General features: G+C 43.5%; 1 protein-coding gene across 1 annotated transcript in view; it reads left to right on the top strand.

The window, feature by feature from the left end:
- LOC128455444 (plexin-A2) overlaps window positions 1–23,232 on the top strand; it is a 62,070-nt gene extending 38,838 nt beyond the window's left edge. Inside the window, exons 16-31 of the mRNA XM_053439097.1 lie at window positions 1,626–1,719; window positions 4,611–4,850; window positions 6,058–6,201; window positions 6,646–6,880; window positions 7,666–7,808; window positions 9,436–9,704; window positions 11,666–11,732; window positions 12,117–12,263; window positions 13,285–13,444; window positions 14,281–14,384; window positions 16,242–16,338; window positions 16,898–17,097; window positions 17,939–18,108; window positions 18,529–18,741; window positions 19,928–20,078; window positions 21,415–23,232. Coding sequence (XP_053295072.1) covers window positions 1,626–1,719; window positions 4,611–4,850; window positions 6,058–6,201; window positions 6,646–6,880; window positions 7,666–7,808; window positions 9,436–9,704; window positions 11,666–11,732; window positions 12,117–12,263; window positions 13,285–13,444; window positions 14,281–14,384; window positions 16,242–16,338; window positions 16,898–17,097; window positions 17,939–18,108; window positions 18,529–18,741; window positions 19,928–20,078; window positions 21,415–21,510 — 2,530 coding nt within the window. The 3' untranslated portion in view covers window positions 21,511–23,232. The remainder of the gene's footprint in view (window positions 1–1,625; window positions 1,720–4,610; window positions 4,851–6,057; window positions 6,202–6,645; window positions 6,881–7,665; window positions 7,809–9,435; window positions 9,705–11,665; window positions 11,733–12,116; window positions 12,264–13,284; window positions 13,445–14,280; window positions 14,385–16,241; window positions 16,339–16,897; window positions 17,098–17,938; window positions 18,109–18,528; window positions 18,742–19,927; window positions 20,079–21,414) is intronic.

Below are 23,232 nucleotides of genomic sequence, written 5' to 3' on the forward strand. Positions count from 1 at the left end.
AACGGTGGGGGAATCATGATGTCATGTCACAATTCCCAAGAAGCAGACTTTGGGCTTGTTAACCTTGTCAGAACCTTTAATGGTTTTGTTGGGATCTTGCTCCCTTTATAAAATCCGCAGACATAAAAACTTTAGGGCCTATCTCATAAAACCAGTGACACTGAGATCGCAAATTATTGTTAGGTGCAAATTGCTGATAAATTTGTGAGTTCCTGCAGGTCTCTCACACTCACACATGGATGACAAGCCTAGTGTTAATTTGGGTTTGTTGAGTTTGAATGGGACATAATTAATAGGCGAGAAAATGATCTCATGTTGTAAACAACAGTTTTAATGGTGCTAATTCAGAATAATGGGCCCCAGGTTGATTGGTGACTAATTATTAGTGGGAACTTGAACTGCTCTTCACATTGTCTTTCTGATATTGATATTTATAAGACAATATCATGTGCTTGGGCTTAATTCAATCATACTCCAAACATTCAAGCGTGCAAAAGTTACAAATCTATATTTCCATGAAGTTGAACATCATATTTTATGTATATCAAAGTATACAATACACAAAATTTTTTGCTGTGAACAATCTAATAGTTCTTAAATGTGGCTGCCTGGTGCAGATTAGTATGAGAGCAGACCATCTGTGGATTAGTTGTGTGTCAGGGTCACGTGGAAAGCGTTGCAGAGAACTAAGGTGTTGTCAATTAGATTAGATATCATTATTTAACAACCTTGCACTGTGATCACAAGAGGATGACTCGTGTACACAAATAGAACTCATGTTCCATTTAATTGAAACTCTCTTGAAACAGCCGCCGGTATCACACGGTGACGGCAAAGTTGCCGAAATAAACGTCTCCATCACAGCTGAGCGGTGCGCTACCTGTACTCCACTGAATTAATGATGGCACTTCATTTGGGCTCGGGCAGCCAGCACCACGTCCCTGCAGATTAGACTTCAGAGAGAGACACCCTGGCCCTCGGCCTGGTGACAGGAGCGGCTTTGTGGAGCGGCAATCAAGAGGCTTCATCGTGAATGTGCCGTCCCTCTATGTGGCCCTACAAGCTTAGGTAGTCTTTGAAGTGTGAGAGGAGAAGGACTGGCACTCTGTCAGACTCGTGGACCGGACATTTTCTATTCCGTTTTTTGTAATGAAACCCTCTTTTTATTTTATTTCCTCTTGTATTTTTCTCCTCTTCCTCTTTCCCCCCGCTCCTCACTTCACTCTGCCTGAGCTCAGACTGCTGCACAGGTTTTGCAAAAGATTAGAGAGGGTTGTTTATTTTAATCACATCTAGCGCGGGTATGTAAACAAGCAGCACCTGTATTCATGCTACGCCAGCCTCACAGGCATGGATGAATATAAAATAGCAGCCAGCTGGTTTCGCCGTTTGATCTGGCTCTGCTGCCCAATAACAAAGAGCGAGCTACCCCCCCCCCAACTAGGTCTCCTGGAGCCCACATCGGTGCAGCTTCTGTGGAAAATGTAGGATGTGCGAGATTGCAAAGGTTGATCTCTCTTCGGTCATCGCTTCAATTAAACCTCTTTGCATTCCTGCACATGGCTTCGTGGAGTGTGATGTGTTCCACCGGTAACTCTTCTAAACATTTCTTTTCCTCCCACCAGTGGACACACCACCCTGACGGTGACCGGGACCAACCTGGACGTGGTTCAGGAGCCGCGAGTCCGAGTCAAATATGCCGGCCACGAATCCGTCAATGTGAGTGTGACGATTTACCGCACTTACTGCTTTATCGATGTTGTTAACTCAAGCTGATAGAAGACAGATCTTTATTGATAGTTTGCGAGGAGGGTAACGAGGTAGATTTGGCATTGAGGTCAGTTTACTACTTTTTATTTGCACATGTTTGAATGCTGCCGAGAGCATTTACAAACTCCTGATGAGGTGACAGGTTGGTTTTTGAGCGCTCGATTTTTTGTTTATCACAGATCTGCCAACGTCATAAAAACACACACAGGACGATCAGCAAATTAACCAACTGGATTGAAATACAACAGCACAATCTAATAGTCGTAAAAATGAAGCCATACATAATGGCACTCAGCAGTAGCAGTCCCAGCAGTCTACTTAGATTCAATCAAGCGACACCCAATTGCACAGACTCCCTAAATGCCAGAATTTTTTCAAATCAAGATCCATGCACCACTCATTGGGAAAAGATGTTAAAAGTCTCTGAATGTTAAAGAAGTGATTTTTGTTCTGTTTAGGGCCCATTTCCCATCTTTCCACCAATTTTGTAGAAATCCCTTTAGTAGTTTTTGCTCAATGCTACCAACCAAACAAAATTACTGATCCACCAACAAAACCAACCTGCCAAACAACCAACCACCCACCCACTCACCCAACCAACAACAGTACAGGGGTGAAAACATAACTGCTTTAGTGTCGAGGTTAGAAAGAGGGAACACAGAAGATCGTTCATGATTTATGGAGCTGATTTAACTTCCCTGAGCTCCTCGGGCAGATCACTTCAGAGTGATTGATGGTCACAAAGTATTTGGACCCTTATGGCAACGGTGCTTTCACCTTTAGCCCCAAGTTTTCCACCTTGGACCAGAGTGAGAATCGCCTGAGGATGTGAGGGTGTGGGATTTACAAACAAAAAAATCTATTCTAAAAAGGTAGCTAGTGAAGAGATGCCAAACAAATAAAAATGATGTATTTGTTTGCCTGTACTCTTCCATCAAATAGAGATTTTAAAGTCACTTTTTATCGATGTTAGAATAGAGACGGAACACAAGGTGAATATGATATGAAAGAGTTTACGGCCTCGTCTGGGCCAGTAAATTATATTTACATCAGTTTGTGAAACACTATCAGCTTCTGAGCCTGACCTCAACTTCCCTGCCCTCCATTTGTGCCTCGAAGGATTTGAGTGGCTACATCTGAATTGTCGGCAGAGCAGAGAAAATAAATGTTGTACGTACAGATAATAGGGAACAAGTGGAAGTTTGTCAAAGGAAAATAAGATGAGTAAACTTCAAATGTTTTGAAGAAGAGGAGTGTTTCATGTAGACAATGCTTTGTGTGAGAGTGGCGCCCTGAGCCAATTAAACAGTGTGTTAATGACGCCAGGCAGAACCGAGCCGGTCAATTAAAGCTGCCTGTTCCTCAGTGTTACTGGAAGAACTGAGATTTAAAGGGATTAAAGCTGAACTTTCACCCAAATCAGCTGCGTAAAGAGGGTCACTGGTAAATTTAATGAGGGCACTCTCTTTATCGTGCTCATCTCCAGGACATAACTGGATCTCCTTCAAAATGTTGGGAAACACAAAAGCAGTTAATTGACTTGAAACAAGTTTCTTTAAAACCTCAGATAAAAGCCAAAGCTTAGAAAAATGTGCCTGGAATCTTTGGAGGTTCAGGGAGCGGCTCGACAACGAGGAGCTCGAGGAACCGCAGAATAAAAAACAGTAACAAAGAAAAGTTATTGATATGGTTTCCGTGAATAATAACAGAGACAGGCCTGTTTTATGTGTTTGGTTATGAGTCAGATCAAGGGAGTGATTGGTTTTGTGGGAGATACAGTAGGTATTTGCAAAAGTTGTTTCAAAACAGATAAAAAAACTGTCCCCTTTTTATATAAGACCATAAATCAGACCCACACATTCACAGGCAGGTGAAGATGTGAGAACACACATGAACATATGGATTCATTATGTAGATTACCAACGCACAGACCCTCTAATTTACTATTTTAATGTTAACATCTGTCCTGAGAGCTTCGATCACAAGTGGAAGGTGTAAAGTACAGATGTGAAAATATGAATTAGGTGGGAATTGTCCCAGTGCCCCCAATGTGAAGTTCGCCACTGGCCCTGACATTAAGATTTCTAGTTTTTAAATGGGTAAAATCTTATTCCATATTAGACCAGTTAGAAGATTAACTAAGCCCCATCCTTATCTCTATCTTTATCTCTGGCTAACACACACACACACACACACACACACACATCGACAACGAATCGCTATAAATTCAGACTAAGGAGGAATGAAACTTCGCAAATAGAAATGATGTACGTGTTGATTTGCATCTAACGTGGAGGTGAGATCCGAATAGGAGCGATCACAGGAGACACATCCAGGACACATCTCAGTGCCAGGTGTGAACAAACGACTTAACACTGTCAACATGTGATCGGATCTCTCAGGACAGATGTCACCGGGTCTGAAAAGATCCTACATGGCTGTGTAGATTCAGATTGTTTACTATGTATGTATGTATGTGTGTTACTAAAAAAGTACAAGGGGGGTTTCAATTTAGGCCTCATTTTAAAACAGATTTTCACATGAGGAGAAATTACATTTTTCCAGAAGATTAAAATGTTTTTGAAAACAGGATAATTGTTAACAAAAGTTTCCTAAGGGTAAAAATAATTATGCTGGGGGAAATGTCCACTCGGGATTTAAAAATTGACATTTTTATAATTAACCTATAAAAGGATTAATCTATGTCTTTAAATAATCTATGCAAACAATCCTTCGAGTCATTAAATGTGTGTATCGTCTGTATTCCATAGGACATGTAGGTCTGTATGTAAAGGGGACATGTGTAACTCCTTCATTTGATCTGACTCTTCTCTCTCCAGGTTTGCAAAGTGCTGAACACGACCACCATCAGCTGCTTCGCGCCCTCCCTGAAGGCCGAGCTCACCGCCGACCAGGAGTCCATCAAACGCGTGGACGAGTTCGGCTTCGTCTTCAACAACGTCCAAGCTCTGCTCACCTACAACAACACCAGCTTCGTCTACTACCCCAACCCGTACCTGGAGCCCCTCAGCCTGTCGGGGGTTCTGGAGCAGAAACCCGGAGCTCCCATCATCCTCAAAGTGAGTTAGAGGAGATCTGACCCTCCGCTGCTGCTTTCACACTTTCTATTTTTATTACCTCGCAGTACACAGAGGGAATACTTTCAGGCCAGTAAGTTTTTGGCATCAACAACAGGGAAGTTGGATGTTGGATGTTGGATGTTCAGTATAGGACATAAAGAATTCATCAGCCTTGTTTAATGTCGTCTTCGCCATGTCCTCGTTTCTATAATCCACTGTTTCCTCAATAATCAGTCCAGTCCTCTCTGGTCAGATTCTCCTCAACATCCTTACATCATGTTACAATAATTATTAATAAGTGCACATGTATTTAAGGAGGCAGCCTTTGTGGGACAGCGTGGACCGTGAAGGCCGAACTGAGATGCACCTGAACACTATGACAATGTGGTCATGACCCTTTGCTTTTCAAACCCGTGGGCCGTGAGCTAGAAGTTTTTGTTTTGTCGCTGGCTCCCGCTGTAATCTCTTCAACAAAAAGTTTGTAAACAAAGTTGGATCCTTCGTTGCTCGGGGGAGAAAGGATGCATATGTCCCCCCCCCCCCCCCCACCTGAAGGAGACTTGGAAATGGGACAGCGTGGTCGTGCCGCTGAGACACAGTCGGTCTTTAATTGCAGCGTCCTAAGGAAGCAGCCCTCTGACATGGAACAGAGCTGCTGTGTGTTCCTCATGACATTCCCCATGAAGTCTTGCACTTGCTCTCAGTCGGACCACATGGCTTCTTTTTGTAGTTTCTGAACGACACAGCAAGAACCATAATCTGCAGCTCTGTGACGAGCACATGGGATGATGGCTTGTATCTAGAAGCGATCTGCCTTTCTCTGGAAAAAACAATTAAGCAGATTCCCTAGAAAATAGGACTCAGTGACTCAGTGTAGCGTGCACCGCGGGAAGTGGCTGCGAGTCATTACAGTCATTAGACTAATGACTCAAAAAACTGCATGGTAATAATTCATTGAGGTTAAACTGTTATTAATATGATCAGCAGGACTCCAACACAGATCTGTTGGGGAACCCACAGAAAAAGACCCAAAGGGGTAAAAGAACTCCGACGTCCGGGGAGCAGACTGGATTTGTAGTTATGGTTTCATATGGAGCCTCAGACCAGAACTTGCTAATATGGATTTTACTCTTAAATGTATTTGAGGTGCGATATATTGTTTGTTTTCTGTGTTTAAACATCTTGTATCTCCCTCTCTCCGTTTCAGGGACGTAACCTGGTGCCGTCGGCGTCCGGTGGAGCCCGGCTGAACTACACGGTGCTGATCGGGGTCACGCCCTGTTCCCTCACTGTGTCCGACACTCAGCTGCTCTGTGAACCACCGAACCTCACCGGGCAGCACAAAGTCCTGGTCAGTCTGAGGCCTTTTCTGTTTTCGGCTTTTGTCTCCGTCTGTCTGCCAGGGCATCTGATTCGCTGTCTGCGTGGATGTGGGTCAGTGTTTGTCTGTACGTCGCTGTGTTTGTGGGTCAGGGACAGACTTTCACTTAGTCACTGTCTCTCTGCCTTTGTCTGTCACTCATGGTCTGGTAGGTTCCCAATTACAGCACGTTGTTGCCCCACAGATTTATTCACAGCCGCTCTTGCAAATAATGAGAAGAGAGCTTGAAAAATGAAACCAAGCTGGTGTGCCGGGGACTTGTTTTTTATTCAGAGGCAGTTGCCTTGGAAAATCTTCCATAAATCCTCGGAGGTCGGACGATTTAATTCATCATCAGCAATGTTTTGAGGTTTTTTCGAGCATTCTCACCAGTGTCTTCAAGTCCTGTGGTTGTTTCCTTCAATAATCCTCCAGGTCCAAGTAGGAGGCCTCCACATCTCACCCGGAGAAGTTCACATCCGCTCCGACAGCCTGCTCACGCTCCCCGCCATCTTCAGCATCACGGCTGGAGGAGGCCTGCTCCTCATCATCGTGGTCATCGTCCTCCTGGCCTACAGACGCAAGTCCCACGAGAACGACCTGACCTGTAAACGGCTGCAGATGCAGATGGACAACCTGGAGTCCAGAGTGGCTCTCGAGTGCAAGGAGGGTGAGTGAGGGAGGCTGCTTATGAATCCCATTGATTAAAACTCCAAAAGAGCATCTGATCCGTAATCATATTACTGCACCATCTGCTGACGACTAATGTTTTGACTGATGACGGTGGAGCCTTTGTTTGTGAAGTGATTTAGTTTAATAAAGATTTGATTTGCCAGCATGTGTCAGATGGGGGAGTAATAGAAAGACTAGTTGAATGGTCATTAATGATAGAAACCTCAAGGGAAGCCTGTTTTTTTTAATAACGTTTGTAAACACAAAACACTTATTACAACACTACAGGCCGACTGATATGGATTATTTGAAGATGATGCTCATATTAGTGACTAAGAAATTTCCAAAATACTTATATTCACGCCGATATTATATTTAAAAAACGGCAATGCTTCCTGAGATGTCTTTATTAGCCTTATGACGAAGAAATGTACCTGAGGCTTGCTTTAACCATAAACTTTATTATATATAACTATAAATAAAAAGAAAACACAAATACAACCAAATATATAGAACTTAAGCGTAGAAAATAAACATAATTGGCCAATATTAAACGATGATTAGGTCAAGGTCTACGCAGCCAAACTGTATTTTATCTATTAAATCCAACACTGAGATTTCTAATAGAAATGTGTCGTTCCAAAAATGTTAGACTCCACTCTTATATGGATCTTAAATCTTTCAGAATGAATATTGAAAAACTTTTGTAGCAGAAAAAATGATAAGCCGTAAAAAAAAAAAGTGTTTGGTAAAATATTTATCCCACTTCTCCATCATCCGCAGCGTTTGCAGAACTCCAGACGGACATCAACGAGTTAACCAGCGATCTGGACCGAGCTGGCATCCCGTACCTGGACTATCGAACTTATGCCATGAGGGTTCTCTTCCCCGGCATCGATGATCACCCTGTGCTCAGAGAGCTGGAGGTGAGAGGCCCTCTGGAGCGCGGCTGCAGCCCCTTGAATCCAGTTTCAACTACTTTTCTGACGTCTTGACCTTCGGGCTCCAGTATACTCCAACGCTTGATTGATTCTGGCTCGTTGTTCAAGTGCTGTCAAACTGCTGTCGAAGTGAGGAGTGTGAGCAAATGTCAGTCTGCCCACTTCAGCTCCAGGTCTGTTTGTGGAGCCCGGTTTGCAGCAGATGAGGTTTGAGAGGAGATTTGGCTGCTTCTCTCTGCGCCTTAGTGACGCACCTGTTCTGAGTTAAACTTTTCCCGGAAGTTTTTTTTTCTTTTCGACTCTTTGCAAAACTAGAGCTAAACATTTCCAAGATTTCCAACACATGATATTTCTACACTAGATCCCACTCGCTCGATAGAGAACATTTAATGCGTTTAAAACGTTTTAGTCAACAGCTTCAGATATAAACCATAGAAATAAAGATGGACGTCAAAACAACTCCCCAAAAGTGAAGCTAAGTCATCTTGATCACCCCCTGGTGGCTGGCTCCAGTATAGGTCATAAATCCCACCTCAACCATGTTAGTAAATGGGACGTGAACCAAACTAAATACTACAACAGTCATTTAAAGTATCTTATCACACTGATGTTTGTTCAAGTGTCGATTTATCCATTAAGTTTGATTTTAATGAGTTTTGTGATGCAATGAAACGATTGGTCGAGCGTGTGTATTAGTGGTTCCTCGATACCAAAGCTCCAACCCCCGATTTATACGGCGCAGTCTCATTGCAGGTATCTCTATTATCCACGTGGGACAAATAGTAGTACAGTCGGGAGTATCCACATACGATCAAACCACTTAATAAAATAAAAACATCGACAAATCTCAATCAGTCATTTAAATGGAACATGGCAGAAGGGATACTTTACTCTCTAGATGTATTAGTTCTGCGTCTTGAAGGATTGAGTCTATGGCGAGAAGCAACACACACTCACTCCCACTGGCTGGTGGGAGGAGGTGGCGACGGGTCGTCCATCTTTATATGGATTAAGACCTTGACCATCCTCACTCTACAACTTTCTCTGTGGAAAGTTTGCAAGAGGAAATCAGTCTGTTTTTTATTTACTCGTTTTCTTTTTGTCTGGAAGATGTTTTGTTCTGTATTGATCTCGTTCTCCTTCACATCTAAATCCCCAGAGGACCTCCTCTCGTCTCAAGAGAAACTTTACTTTGATCTGTTATTGCTTTGATTGTTCTATTATTGTCCTGATCTTAACGATTTAAAGGCGGAAGCTCCTAATTTTGAAGTAACTGACAAACCTCTTGCTTTGTCAATATTTGTGGAACATCTATTCATGCAGTCAAGGTCAAGTTAATCTGCCAGTAATGGTTGCTTTATTATGGTCACAGTGATTTCAAAAGATCTCTGTTCAAAAGAGCCTTTCGAGTGAAGTTGAATCATCGTGACTTCTTTCTGCTGCTGACGTCTGCAGCCACAGCAGTGGGTGTTTTTAGGGGCAGCGTTTATGATCAGTTTTGTGTCATCATGTTTTTCCATCTACGTTATGACTTTTGTTCTCCTCCAGTGAGCGTTTGTCTAATGAGCGTGTGCGTCTTTGTTTGTGTGCAAAAAACGCTTGATGTGTATAGGTGCCGGGGAGCGGACAGGCCAACGTGGAAAAGGCCTTGAAGCAGTTCGCTCAGCTGGTGAATAACAAGCTCTTCCTGCTGACATTCATCCGCACGCTGGAGCTGCAGCGCTCGTTCTCCATGCGCGACCGCGGCTACGTGGCCTCGCTCATCATGACCGCGCTGCAGGGACGCCTGGAGTACGCCACCGACATCCTGAAGCAGCTGCTCTCAGACCTGATAGAGCGCAACCTGGAGAGCAAGAACCACCCCAAGCTGCTTCTCCGCAGGTAAACCATTCACTGTCACAGAGAGATTCAGTATAAAAAGACAGTTATACACAAAAAAGGAAATATATGTATTTTTATATCCTTTTTGTCTAAGTTCTTTACAAATCGTGATCATGTTTGTCATTCTGGTATAGTGCATGTCATGTTGTAGCGCTAAATATCTCACTTTTGGACAAAACGTATTACAATTATATAAATGTGAGGCGAAATATTGACAACATAAGGAAGAGCAAGAATTAAATATATATTAAATGGTCCTGAAAAAACTACTCTGTTGGTTTAAATTGAGAAACTTGGGGTTTTAGGTAATATGTGCAGCGTAAAGACCCAAGGACCAGTGTGTAATTTCAGGCGATAAGGACACGTTAAACATTCAATATTAATAAACTTTGAATAAACAAGTGACCTGAACAATCGGTGTATTTCATGCTAACGACAGCAGATTCTTGAGTTTCGGGGTTCCACTTACTGAACTTTGAATTAAATGGTTGAACAGCTCTTCATGCAGCGGCAGTGGAGCAGCTTCAGGTTTCACTTTCCACAGTTACTGAAAGAACCTGCATCACCAGAGGCGAAACAAACAGCCCGCTCCAAACAGGCAGGTCCCTTAAATTCAGATATTTGTCAGAGTTTTGCCTATAGGTTTCAAAACTCATAGTTCTTCTTTTCGTTTATGGTTCCATCACTGTCTTGTGAATTGCTGTAACCAAAACTGGACACATTTTCCACTGTGGTCAGAGGATTTAAACGAGCAGCTCCTCTGTCACAGACCTGACAGGTTCTGATCGGCGCCACTTATCCTTTGGCTTCGACAATTCCTCCGTGCATTGTGCTTTCCGGCCCGGTTGCGGCCCCTCCTGATGGATGAATAAGTAGGCCAGTGTAGGGAAAGCCCACCTCTGCTCGGTTTTTGTTTTGTGCAGCGGCGTGAAACAGCCGTTACGAGTGTGAGAAACAGGAGCCGGGGCAGACAGGTGAAAGACAGGAGCAGCAAAAGTGACAGAGAGTGGGAGAGACTACCGGAGGAAGAGAACCTAATGGGGACGAGTGAGTGCAGCGGCGGCCGAGCTGTTGTCAGTCTGACTTATCTTCTGTGTGCCACTCATGAAACATTCAGCTGTAGCTCATGTTTCCCTCCCCGTCACCTCTCATCTCCTCCCTCCTCTCGCCTCTCTCCTCCACCTCTGGTTATCTGCTGATTGTTTTCCCAGTGCTGAGACTGGCCTATTGAATGTTTCATGAGTTTTTATTTTTATACAAAAAAAGAAGAGGGCTCTCTCGACCTGAAGCACACTCATTAAATATAAGGATGCATTCACAGGGGAGCCAGAGCAACAAGACGTTGTTAGCCCAAACACAGTGCTCGTGCGGAAACGCTCATAAATTTAATGGTCGGCCGTCAACAGTGGAGTCAGAACATGTTGAGAGTGAAGTGAAGGTAAAGATGGAAATGGAGCGACAGAGAGACAGCAGTTTTGGGAGGAGAGAGAGAGAGAGAGAGAGAGAGAGAGTGAGTGGCTGTAACGCTGCAGGCTTTCTATCAGACCCAGATTAAAAGGGGCTTATATTCCGCTTTAAAGGTGCCGTTACATGATTTTGAGGGATTTGCTCCAGTAAATCGTAAAAAAAACTTCCCATCTGGACTCAAACACAAACGTCACTAAGTGCAGGAGTGAAGAAGCCGAGCAGGAGTGGACCTCTTGAGTTCTGAAAATTCATGTCATGACCCAAATATGTTGTGCACCAGCAGCACTTAACTACAGTAGATATCAGAGCGCTGGTCCTCCGGGACCGAGCGATGGATGTAATTCTCTGTAAACTCTCCATGTCGTGTTGTTTTGGGGCCTCAGACAACATCGGGCTCTTCTACGTCTTAAATTATAAAAGAATAATCAGAGCACTCGGGCTCTCTGTGGGCAACTCTCACTCACAAATGAGTGTTCCTTCCTCTTGTCTTGCAGAACGGAGTCGGTGGCAGAGAAGATGCTGACAAACTGGTTCGCCTTCCTGCTCCACAAATTCCTCAAGGTAAAAATATAAGCTTTCCCGCACCTCATCGCTACAGGTGTCGACATGATATACACACAGGCAGGATTCCTCACGTGGATACAGCCGGTTGTGAAACAGACTGCTGTGATCGTAATGCTCTAATACCTGATGTGTGTTATGGACACTGTGGAGGGATAATGGCTGCCCGTGGGGCCACATCTATCTCCAAGCTGTGCAATTCAAAAGGAGAGAAAGCGCCATTTTATTAGGTTTGATGTGTCGCGCTCCAGCTGCCGAGTCTCATCGCCGGCCGCGCTGACGAATTCAGATCACGTTCCATTTCCTTCACTTCTTTTCTGTTTCTTGTTTTGCTCTCTCTCCCACCTTCCTCTCTGATCCCTCGGTTTCTGTCCCAAAACAAAGGAGTGTGCCGGCGAGCCTCTCTTCATGCTGTTCTGTGCCATCAAACAGCAAATGGAGAAGGGACCCATCGACTCCATCACCGGAGAGGCGCGCTATTCCCTCAGCGAGGACAAGCTCATCCGACAGCAGATCGAATACAAGACGCTGGTGAGTCATAAAGGCATCAATAAACAACAAGAACAAAAAGTTCAAATTTCTCAGAAAGAGCAGTTTCATAGAAAAGTGGCGTGTGTGGTTGTAGATTAATAAACCCTTTGAAAGTTTGAGCACTAGGACAACAGCGAGGAAACAGTTTTGCATACCTGGATATTTATTTCAAGATGCTCTGGTAGATTCTAGAAACCAACACTTTGAGAAAATAAACCCTTGGAGTGTGGACACGAGTTTAACATCAAGTCTAGATCCCTGTTTCGCTGCCACGTGTTGCAACCATGTGTCTTCTCCTAGTTTCAATAGGAGGTTATAATAAACAGAGGCTTGTGCTATCACCTCAAGATGATCTATGCACAAACGTCCCAAATAAGAGACGAGGATATGATCCCTCACTGGCTTCCCATTACAATTATGATCACTTTGGCTGTTGACAAATTTGTATACATATACACCAGAAGGAATTTGAGGTTGAGTGTCTTTTCCCTGGGATATTTCAAAGGAAATTGAAAGAAAAACTCTGGAGAATATCCAGAGCAGGTGATCAGGACATTTGCCCCTACGCACACACCCTAGATTCATACATATTAACTGATAAATATAATCAAGAGTAATGAGGCTTTTAAATTCTGACTGGTCTATGAGCACTGTAAAGTTTGAAATGCATCTCATGGTAGGGACTCCTACCCCAGACCATCAGGATAACCCCCCCCCCCCCTCCTCACAGCCACCAGCCACCAGCAGCACGACACCTCTCTGATCACCATGTCAGAATCTCCGAGAGCCCGTGTCTCATTACTTGTTTAATGCCCCTGCCAGAGCAGCACAGCCGCCACATCCTGGAGAGGTGAAATTGCATTTGTGGCCGAGCTCCTCTCCACCAGGACAGTTTGGTGAGGTGTAAGTAATGAAAGGGTTTTTCCTATAGTTTCTCTCTTTCTCTGACTCTCACCTGCCTCCCCCCTGTCTCTCTCTCTCTCTCTCTCTCTCTCTCTCTCTTTTTCTACCGGATCCCCAGACGCTGAGCTGTGTGAACCCAGACAATGAGAACAGCCCAGAAATCCCTGTCAAGGTGCTCAACTGTGACACCATTACCCAGGTGAAGGAGAAGATCCTGGATGCGGTGTACAAGAACATGCCCTACTCACAGCGGCCGCGAGCCTCGGACATGGACCTGGGTGAGTCCTCGCCGAGTGGAGTCCTACAAACTACTTCTTTTATTCCACTTGTGTTATACAGCACAATGTGATATAAAAACATACAGGGGAAAATTTGCCTTGGCACATGATCTGTTGGAATAACGACGGGGTGGGGGGGGGGGGTGGACACTTGAGAGCGGGCCTGTGAGATGTTTCATTGAAGACGTGTGACATCAACAAAGGGCTCAACATCAATTTCTGGGAAATAACCCTCTTCCTGTACCTGTTTACAGCCGGATTCACAGCAACACTCTGCAGCACTGACATTAAACCGCACTGACAGGGCACCTACACGCAGGCTTACGCCCACAACATGTCATCCGATGCCGAATGACTCGGCACAGGTTGACATGCACCTTCAAACCGGGGGGAGTAAGATCCCTTTAAGTAGTGGATGATGCTGCTTCAGGTTTGCGGTGTTATCCCTCGAGGGACCTTTAAAGGTTAAGGATTTGGAGAGGATGAGTTTCTCCCGGTTGCTTTTGGACGTTTTGAATCCGCGTGTGAAGACGCTGCGTCACTTGTTTGTTCGCAGAATCACAAACACTTTAATTGTCGAGCAGAAAAGCGCCGGCCGGTGTGTTCGGTGACATTGTGGCCGCTACCTTTGACATTCCGCCGCGTTTCAAAGATCAAGCTGACACCGCCGCAAAATGATAACATGACCTCATCCGCAGCAGGAGAAAAGGGACAGCGCAAGAAGAACAATGGACATTAGACAACGTGTAGCTGTCAGACACTTGGCATACACACATTCCCCCCCTGAAATGCCATATGTCACAAAATTCAGTATTAATGTTGTTCTTTTCCTGCAGAGTGGCGTCAGGGCAGAACAGCTCGTGTGGTCCTGCAGGACGAGGACATCACCACCAAGATAGAGAGCGACTGGAAGAGGCTCAACACACTCATGCACTACCAGGTCTGTGAAAGCTGCTCATACCACGGCTACAGCTTTAACTGTCACTTAATCTGCTGGTTTGTTGGCTTGATTAGTTGATCAAATATTTACTATGTCTCAAAACTAAAAAGTACAAAAGAAATCCCATCATGTAGTCATATTTAAATTGATGGTTTCGTCTAGAGATGTTCAGTTTACAATGATACTAAACCGATATGGATGCAGATATGAGGGAATAAAAAGAGTCTGATAATGATAAATTGGCTGTTATATATTGTCAAGATATCATTATAAAACCTGTATGACAAAGAAATCAAATTGAGTGTTGATATTTAACTGTTAAATAGAAAGAAACTAAAAAATACAATCAAATATAGAGCTTTTATTCATTTAAACAAACATCTTTTTATATAGAATTTAAATGCACATCTTTTCTTCATTTCTAATGCTATGAAATAAAAGTTTCATTTCGCCAAACATAAAAGCAAATGCCAAAATGTCTGTGAAAGGCTTATATAGTATAAAACATTTAAGAAGTTGGTACCAGCTCGGGTTTGGCACTAACAACAAAATATCAGCAGGAGCGTATCCTGGGTGAGCCTGCCAGTCGTTGCAGCTCTACTAAAAACCTGAGTGTCAAATGCTGCTGCTCCCTCACACCCGCAAAACCCTAAATCTTCCTCAACCTATTTGAAAAAAACTGCGCTTATCAAGTTGCTCAAGGGCGTCACAGCAGATACTGTCGATGAAGGACGGAGTGCTGCTCATTCATATTCATATCACTCACCTCACCCCTGCCTGCGTTTCTTTCTTCTAACTCCCAGTCACAAACGGAACAGGCTCCCGTGTCTTCTCCAGCATCTTCTCTCCACCTGCTCATTAATACGACTACACAGGTCACGGACCTCGCATGAGTCACGCTGTTCCTTTGTCAGACATGTTTGTCTCCACAGAAACAACAGCGCTGGAAACTTTAACAAACAAAGAGGGGTTTGGAAACTGGGTTTTCTGCACTGAAATCAGGTTTCGACAAGAGAGGGATGTACAACCTCATGTCTGTCAAGGAGTTTTTTGCTCTTTCATTGCCAGGTGTGGAAATGTTTGGTTTTTACACTGGCTCGTAAAAAAAAAAAATATAATAACAATAGAAAATGTTGCATCGTCTGCAAAGAAGTTGACCAACAGTCAGTATCTACCTGGTACGACCACAAAGACTAATTGTAGGACCCAGCTGCAATAGGCTGGTCGGTCTTTGTGACCTTGAATATTCAGTTGTCAGTGAGACACATTCTCATTTTAATACAAGTATTGTTAATAAGACAATGTGGAGTTTCAGCAGGCTAATGCACGCTTCAAGGGTTTAATCTGCACTGAGAAGGAAGTTTGAATTCATTTAGTTTCACTGAAATTGTCTCTGTTTGTAACAAGTCACTGAATCCTTAATGGAGGGGAAGGGGTTGCTGCGTTCTGTGCTAAAAAACTAGATTTCATTCCTACACTCCGACTGCATGAGGCATTAGTCACCCAGCTGAATTATACTGGGCGAGGAGGATTTCTGCCTTTTCCACTGACACAATCTCATTAGGTTTGGTCCTATAATGTAGCTGAAGCTGTTGTGATCCATGTTGGACTGTCATGATTCATTTTTACAGAACATTTTTTACTTGAACTCGATCCTCTATAACTTTACTGTAAAGTCTTTAGACTCAGCTGCCCACGGCGGGCATTCATAACCTCTGAATCATAATATGGTGTCCTTGGATTTTAATCTACAGCAATCTTTTTGTAATTCCAGTCATGATTAATTTTGCCTATGACCCTCAAGCTAGGAATTTATAAAAACTGAATCATAGAGCGGCTTTACCTTTGTCTCCTCAGGTGTCGGAGCGCTGCGTAGTGGCCTTGGTGCCCAAACAGATGTCTTCTTTCAACATTCCCTGCTCAGCCAGCTTCCCACGCAGCATCAGCCGATACGGTCAGTTCTGTTTAAGAAATACAAATGTTTAATATTCATCCGACACACGGGAGAGCTGCACCGTCTGCTGCTGCCACTCATCAGTCGGCTTTAAAGCACATTATCACACGTTAAAACAAAGAGATGCAACATCAACACGGTGCAAATTCTGTCTGAAGCCTCAGGGTTACTGCACCTTCCTTCAAACATATTGCCATCTGAAATATTTCCCTCTGAAGTGTGTGTTTATGATCTATAGGGGACATTAAATTTCAGTCTCATCACTTTGGTTTCACACACATTTCATCCCCCGGCTGGTTCGGTGTGTAATTTAAACCACGCCTTTGAAACTGCAGCCCACATGAGGTGCAGGTGATTGATGACCCAAGTGGAAACGATGACACATTTGATATCGCACAGGGGGAGCAGGAAAAAAGACACACAGTGAAATGACAATGACAACCAGTGAAAGAGTGAACACACACGTCCACCCTGCACATCTGTGGATAACCGAGACAGTTTCTCTCTGTTGATCAAGTCCTCATTCTGTTTCTTTGATATCTCACATTTGACCGTCTAGGTGTGGACGTGCCCTTCCGCTCCACCCCGACCAGTCCCGACAGCCCCCACTCCCGCGTGCCCATGCTAACCCCTGACATGGAGAGCGGCGTCAAGGTGTGGCACTTGGTCAAGAACCACGACCACGGCGACCAGAAGGAGGGCGAACGCGGCAGCAAGATGGTTTCTGAGATCTACCTGACGAGGCTGCTCGCAACAAAGGTAAATAAATAAATGGTGCAAATTTCTCAGTTGGGGATTTTGTGACTGTGATATTTGAAATCATTGTAGTTTTCTGCCCGTCACAGATAGGGTTGCAAAATTCTGGGAATATTCAAAGTTGGAAACTTTCCATGGGTATATACGGGAATTAACGGGAATAAACTGGAAATGCTTCTGGGTAATTTATACTAACTGTATTTACCTTGTCATATACAGACATAAATATAAACATTTTGTTTTGTCATAGGCTGATTTGAGCCCTGAGGAAACGTTGGGCTCTTGACTATATGGTTCTGCATCTTAGTGTCATTCTTAGTGCACGTGGAAGTGTTCTGTAGAATAAAAAACCCTAATGCAATGCTTGAGATAAAAATAGTTAGCCAAACAATTGGAATCGTCTGAAAAAATATTTTACAAGTGATGGATAAATGAATAGAAATAGGCTAGATGAACAGATGAACAATCCCCATCAGCATGCTTATATATTTCCCCCAGTAATATCATTGAAACTTACCTGATTAGTCCTCCACACTACAGCAGGCCTCAAAAGCCCTGAATTATCTGTGCATGTAATGGAGAAATGCACAGTGGAGGGTTGAAAATTCAACTTGCTCTTTAAAATAGAATTTTGAATGATTTTTTAATTGCACAGCGATTAATTTGCGTATTATTTATTTTTCCAAATTCCCCAAATTCCCGAGCTTAACTACCCGTGGAAAGTTTCCAGATATTTACCGAACATTTTGCCGCCCCTTTTCCACCCTAGTCGCAGCTGCAGGAAGTTCCTGGAAAGAGCAGGAGAACTATGAGTCCTTACTTCTGTTGCTGTTTCCTCCTACAGGGCACTCTGCAGAAGTTTGTGGACGACCTGTTTGAGACGCTGTTCAGCACGGTGTGTCGAGGCACCGCCCTGCCTCTCGCAATCAAATACATGTTTGACTTTCTGGACGAGCAGGCTGACAGACACGGCATCCACGACATGGATGTTCGCCACACGTGGAAGAGCAACTGGTGAGAAGGATTCCTCAAAGCGCTGCAGCTCATTTCTCTCTGCTGAAAAAACGAGGCAGCTTCTCATTTTTAGTTTTTGCAATAGAAGTTTATTTTTTGTAGAATTTTATCAGATATGTGTCTTCCCTTTTAAAAACCTCATTTTAAAAATCAACTTACTGGATTCCTCTTCATGCTATTTCATAATGACAATTATCTTATCGCTCATTTTATTCTTTTTTATCTTATTCTCTGGCTTCGTGTTATTTCAGCTCATCTTTGCCGCTCTAGATTTTAAAGCTCTAAATTAAATCTTTTCAAAACCATCCACAGCTCGCTCTCATACCTGAGTGAATGAAACAAGCAAACTAATTAAACGATTTCCTCTTGCAATGTCTAAAATATTTCCCTCTGCCTTGTTTCTCTCACTATCTGCTGCAGCCTGCCTCTTCGGTTCTGGGTGAACGTGATCAAGAATCCTCAGTTTGTGTTTGACATCCACAAAAACAGCATCACGGACGCCTGTCTCTCTGTGGTGGCTCAAACCTTTATGGACTCTTGCTCAACGTCCGAACACCGTCTGGGGAAAGACTCCCCGTCCACCAAGCTCCTCTACGCCAAGGACATACCGCATTACAAGAGCTGGGTAGAAAGGTGCGTATACGTGTGTGTGTGTGTGTGTGTGTTTAAATAAAAAATACGGGTTTACTCCCTAAGAACTATTTCTGTAATCAAGTTGTGACTATTAGGAGGTTGTCAGGCTCGGTGTTGCACTGTAGAGTATTTTGTTACATTGATAGTTTCATCTCTGAGGTCTTATTCAATTCAAGAGCTAAGCCAGAAAATATTTGTTGTTTACTCTCACCTTCCTTCACCATAGTTCCATTTTTAATCATGTTGTTCTTTTTGTTTGATCATTTGTGTTGCCATGGTTCTTTTGTGTGTTGCACAATTGCCATTTAGTGCAAGGGAGCTGCTCCAGCTTATGAGTGCTTGGTTTGGTGCAACATATCTTCCATCTAATGCAATTTGTGCAAATATGTTATGAATCCAAGTCATGATTGGATTTAATGAAAGTAATCATGAACAAATAGGGTTAGAACAAAGTATAGCTGCTTTCAGACGTGAACTGAAGTGGAAGCTGGACGTGAGAATGTCAGAGTGAGTTGCTGGAGACATTTCTCTGAAAGCACATGTGAGAACACAGCAGGAGATTCTCCTGAGGCTTCACCTTGAGCGAGTGGGCGTGTTGATGATGTTTCGAACATGCGACAGATGCAAAATGAAAAAAAAAGCTACAACAGCTACAAATATCTCAGGATGAAAAAGGAGAAGCTTACGAACATGAGGATTTGAAAAGACATCGATATTCGACAGCTTTTGGGAATAAGATCTGATGCGTCCGACTGGACAATCTCCTGCTGCTTTCTCCATATGTGAAATTAAATCCAGAAAGTCTGGACCCCCTCGTGCAGACATTTTCCCGAGTTCATGTCTAAAAACGGCTTAATACATCATAAAAATCCTGTAGTGATATGAGTCTGTGTGTTGGTCTATAAACATCATTCTGCAGGTTTGTTTTGAAGCCACTTTCAATAGTACTATTACTAAATGACTGAACCTGTGAGTGAAAGATTTCCTCATCTTCCTGCCAACACTCCGATTTACAGACGCCTTTAACGCTGGATGATCTCTGGCTTTTCACAAGAGTGGACAGAATCCGAGTGAAGAGAAAAGCTCTGGCATGCACGACTGTGTCCTTGACACTGACCGTGTGTGTGTGTGTGTGTGTGTGTGTGTGTGTGTGTGTGTGTGTGTGTGTGTGTGTGTCTCCGCTCAGGTACTACGCTGACATCAACCGCCTGCCTGCCATCAGTGATCAGGATATGAATGCCTATCTGGCTGAGCAGGCTCGCCTTCACTCCAGTGAGTTCAACGTGCTCAGTGCCCTCCACGAGATCTACGCTTACGTCAGCAAGTACAGCCAAGAGGTGAGCGCCCGAGTCTACACAGTGTGTCATGGCAATGTGCTGCAGAGGGGGTTCTGCTGCTGGGACTGCAGTCTGCCTCTTTTCATTTCAAAGCAGCTATCATCAATATTTCTATATTCAACAATAATTCATGTGACTGTAACGTAAGGGTTATGTAAACGTGTCCCTTGTCGTGGTGAACCCCCTGAGAACCGTCGCTCAGCTCGGTGGTTCTCACACAGCTCGGTGCATTTTAATCTTTGCTCTCGTTGCTTTGGGTTCACGGCTCACAGCTTCACCGCTCTGGTTCACGCTCAGAGTGTCAGAGTTAGTGTCATGGCGTCATACGTCCACAGCAGGCAGCTGGTTTCAGGGACAAGCTCGGGAAAATGTTCTCCACCGGCGGTGAACGTATATAGTATAAGAGACAGATATTTGTTAGCAGGTGGAGGTCGAGCTAAAGGTGGATTTGACTTAAACTAGTCAGCTTAGATTATTGGTGTTGCTCTGTATACGTGTATGTTGGAAGGGTAGGTAGGCGAATGTTTACCACCAAAACCATGAATCATTAATTAGTTATTATCAGCTTGTTACACTGAGCAAGAGAGTATCAATTAGTGCAGGTTTAAAGATTGAGCTGAAACTAATTACACCTTTCAAATGTTATTCAATGTGTAGACTGATCGATGATTAATGGCTTTTGATAATTAAAATGTCAGAAAGTGCCCTTCACAAATCCCGACGTGCTCAGACAGATACTGTTTGTGTTTTTAAATTACATATTTCAACTTCTCATCGAACTGATCAGTGGATTGTTGTGGTGTCAAGGGAAAAAAATCAGAAAAGTCAATTCATGTCATTTAACAATCAGCCCTAAATAACAGCTTCTTAATGTGAAGTTTTTCCAATGTAACTTTCGTCTCTTGCAAACTGTTCATCCGCCTCTCGACACCTAACACCTCTCCAACAAATACAGACTTGAGACGGTGCCTGCAGTTTACATTATGGATGTGCCCGTCACACCTGATCCTCTCCCTCTGCTCTTCGTTACTATGCTGAGGTTGGAAAAAGGTGTCAAAGTGTTAGAACACATGAATACAACACATTTGGTTCACGGCGTCCATGGACACACTGGAGTCCCAACGACGACTTCACAACTCGAGAAAGAGAGAAAATGAATGACCAGTTAATTTAGATGAAACTGCAACGGTCATTTTCAATCTTAATTTTCAAACCATTTTTACATCAGTTTGATATATAATCTATATGTGAGTACTTGTATATGATTCCTATAGATGACCAATAATACGCCTCATCATATTTGTGCTCATGTGTGTGTGTTTGTTGTGTGTTTTAGATCATTGAGGCACTGGAGCTAGATGAACAGGCCCAGAAGCAAAAGTTGGCGTATAAACTGGAGCAGATCATCTCAGCCATGTCTGCAGAGAGCTGAGACCCATACACACACAGACACACAATCATATACACAATGTACACACTCCACACACACACGGTAACAGAGGAGTTAGAAACCAATCACCAACACGTGTGAACATTATGCACACACACAAACACACACTGATGTATACTACTATGGACCTACTGTATAACCAAACGCTACATACACATTCAAACACACACACATGCAACTGTACATACACAAACCCCAGCACACATCAAACAGCAGATTGTCCCAAAGCACGACATTCGTGTCCAGTGTCATCGTTTTTTCAGAAGAAAAACTCCAGCAGGCAAATGTTCAGTTTCTAAAAAAAAAAAACAATGCTCCTATATACAGAGGGAGAGGAGGAGAGAGAGAGGATGTCGGCCGTCGTTGTTGCTCAATTTTCTGCCAATCCTTTTTCCCGCTGGGCGACGCTTTGTCTTTGTAGTCGGTGCTTATACTAAATGTCATAAAAACAGCACTTAATAAAGAAAGACTCAACTTGAACAGTCACTGGAGGGGCTCAGCAGAGACACGAGCCGATTTAATGGGACGAGACACAGAGTACTTTTTATACGTGGAAGATGAAGGACGCTGGCTGGAGGTACATATCACAGGCCTGGAGCGACCTCGCCAACGGGAGCCAATGGGAGCAGAGATGTGTAACTTTGTGTTGTTAAGCCTTTTCCTGTTGCCTTGTAAAGGCTTGAAAAACTAAAGACCGTGGCATCATTAGTTCTCGTTCACCTACTTGAAACTCACTGTTTTATTTTGTGTTTTTATGTTTGTTTTTCTGCGAGGGTCAGAACAGTAAATACAAAGTTTGTCATTGACAAGGTGAGGCTTTAATAATCCAACGCCAAATATTGTTGTGTTTAAATTTGAAATTCACAGGCAGTATGTAGATATATTTCCAAATCCACTTCCCGGCTTTTTGTGCCAAATACTTCTCATGTTTCATTCATGTTAAATTCTCCGGTAGACGCTATTAATAGTACAGATCCCATTTAAGATAGGACATTTTGTACAGTGATGATCTAGAGGCCACTAATTCAGCCATTCAAAGATAAGTGGAGACCAAATCGAACTGTAGCAGCGAGCATGATTAATGATGCTCTTGAGCCTGATCCAGGATCAGATCAGCCCTGACCCAGGCCGCCGGCGCCCCCGCGTTTCATCAGTCATTGTTTACATTGAGCATGATACTTGAAATGCACCGAGTGTAGGAGATATGGAGAACACCTGCTGCTCCTGTGGAGTAATCTGCTCAGATTAAGGCAGATGAAGACTTTGATGCCTCCTTGATTTCCCTGATAAATCCTCTTTGAACGGAACCTGGAAATGAATCACGGGGAAGGAGACATTTCAGACCCTGGAGATGTTGGATCTTCTAAAGCAGGTGTTCCTTATATTCTGTACACACAGTGGATACGTGATTAATGATGTATGTGTGTGGATCAGCAGCTGGTCTTTGTGAAGTGTATTCATTAAATGTCCGACGCTTCACCGTGATGTCTCCGCTTTACAAACCCGACAATTTCCACGTTTCATACGATTCACACGTTTTCCATTTGGCATTCTGTGTAGATGTGACCTGACTGCCTGTTGTCTCCTTGCTGCTGTATTTATAGAGTGCCATATCTAACCTTTCAAAATAATTATCATGAGGGTTTAACCGTTTAACTGTCCCATGAAGAGTCACATGTCACATGAATTCTAAAGAGCTTCTTT

This window comes from Pleuronectes platessa, chromosome 2, assembly GCF_947347685.1.
Source record: "Pleuronectes platessa chromosome 2, fPlePla1.1, whole genome shotgun sequence".
NCBI lineage: Eukaryota > Metazoa > Chordata > Actinopteri > Pleuronectiformes > Pleuronectidae > Pleuronectes > Pleuronectes platessa.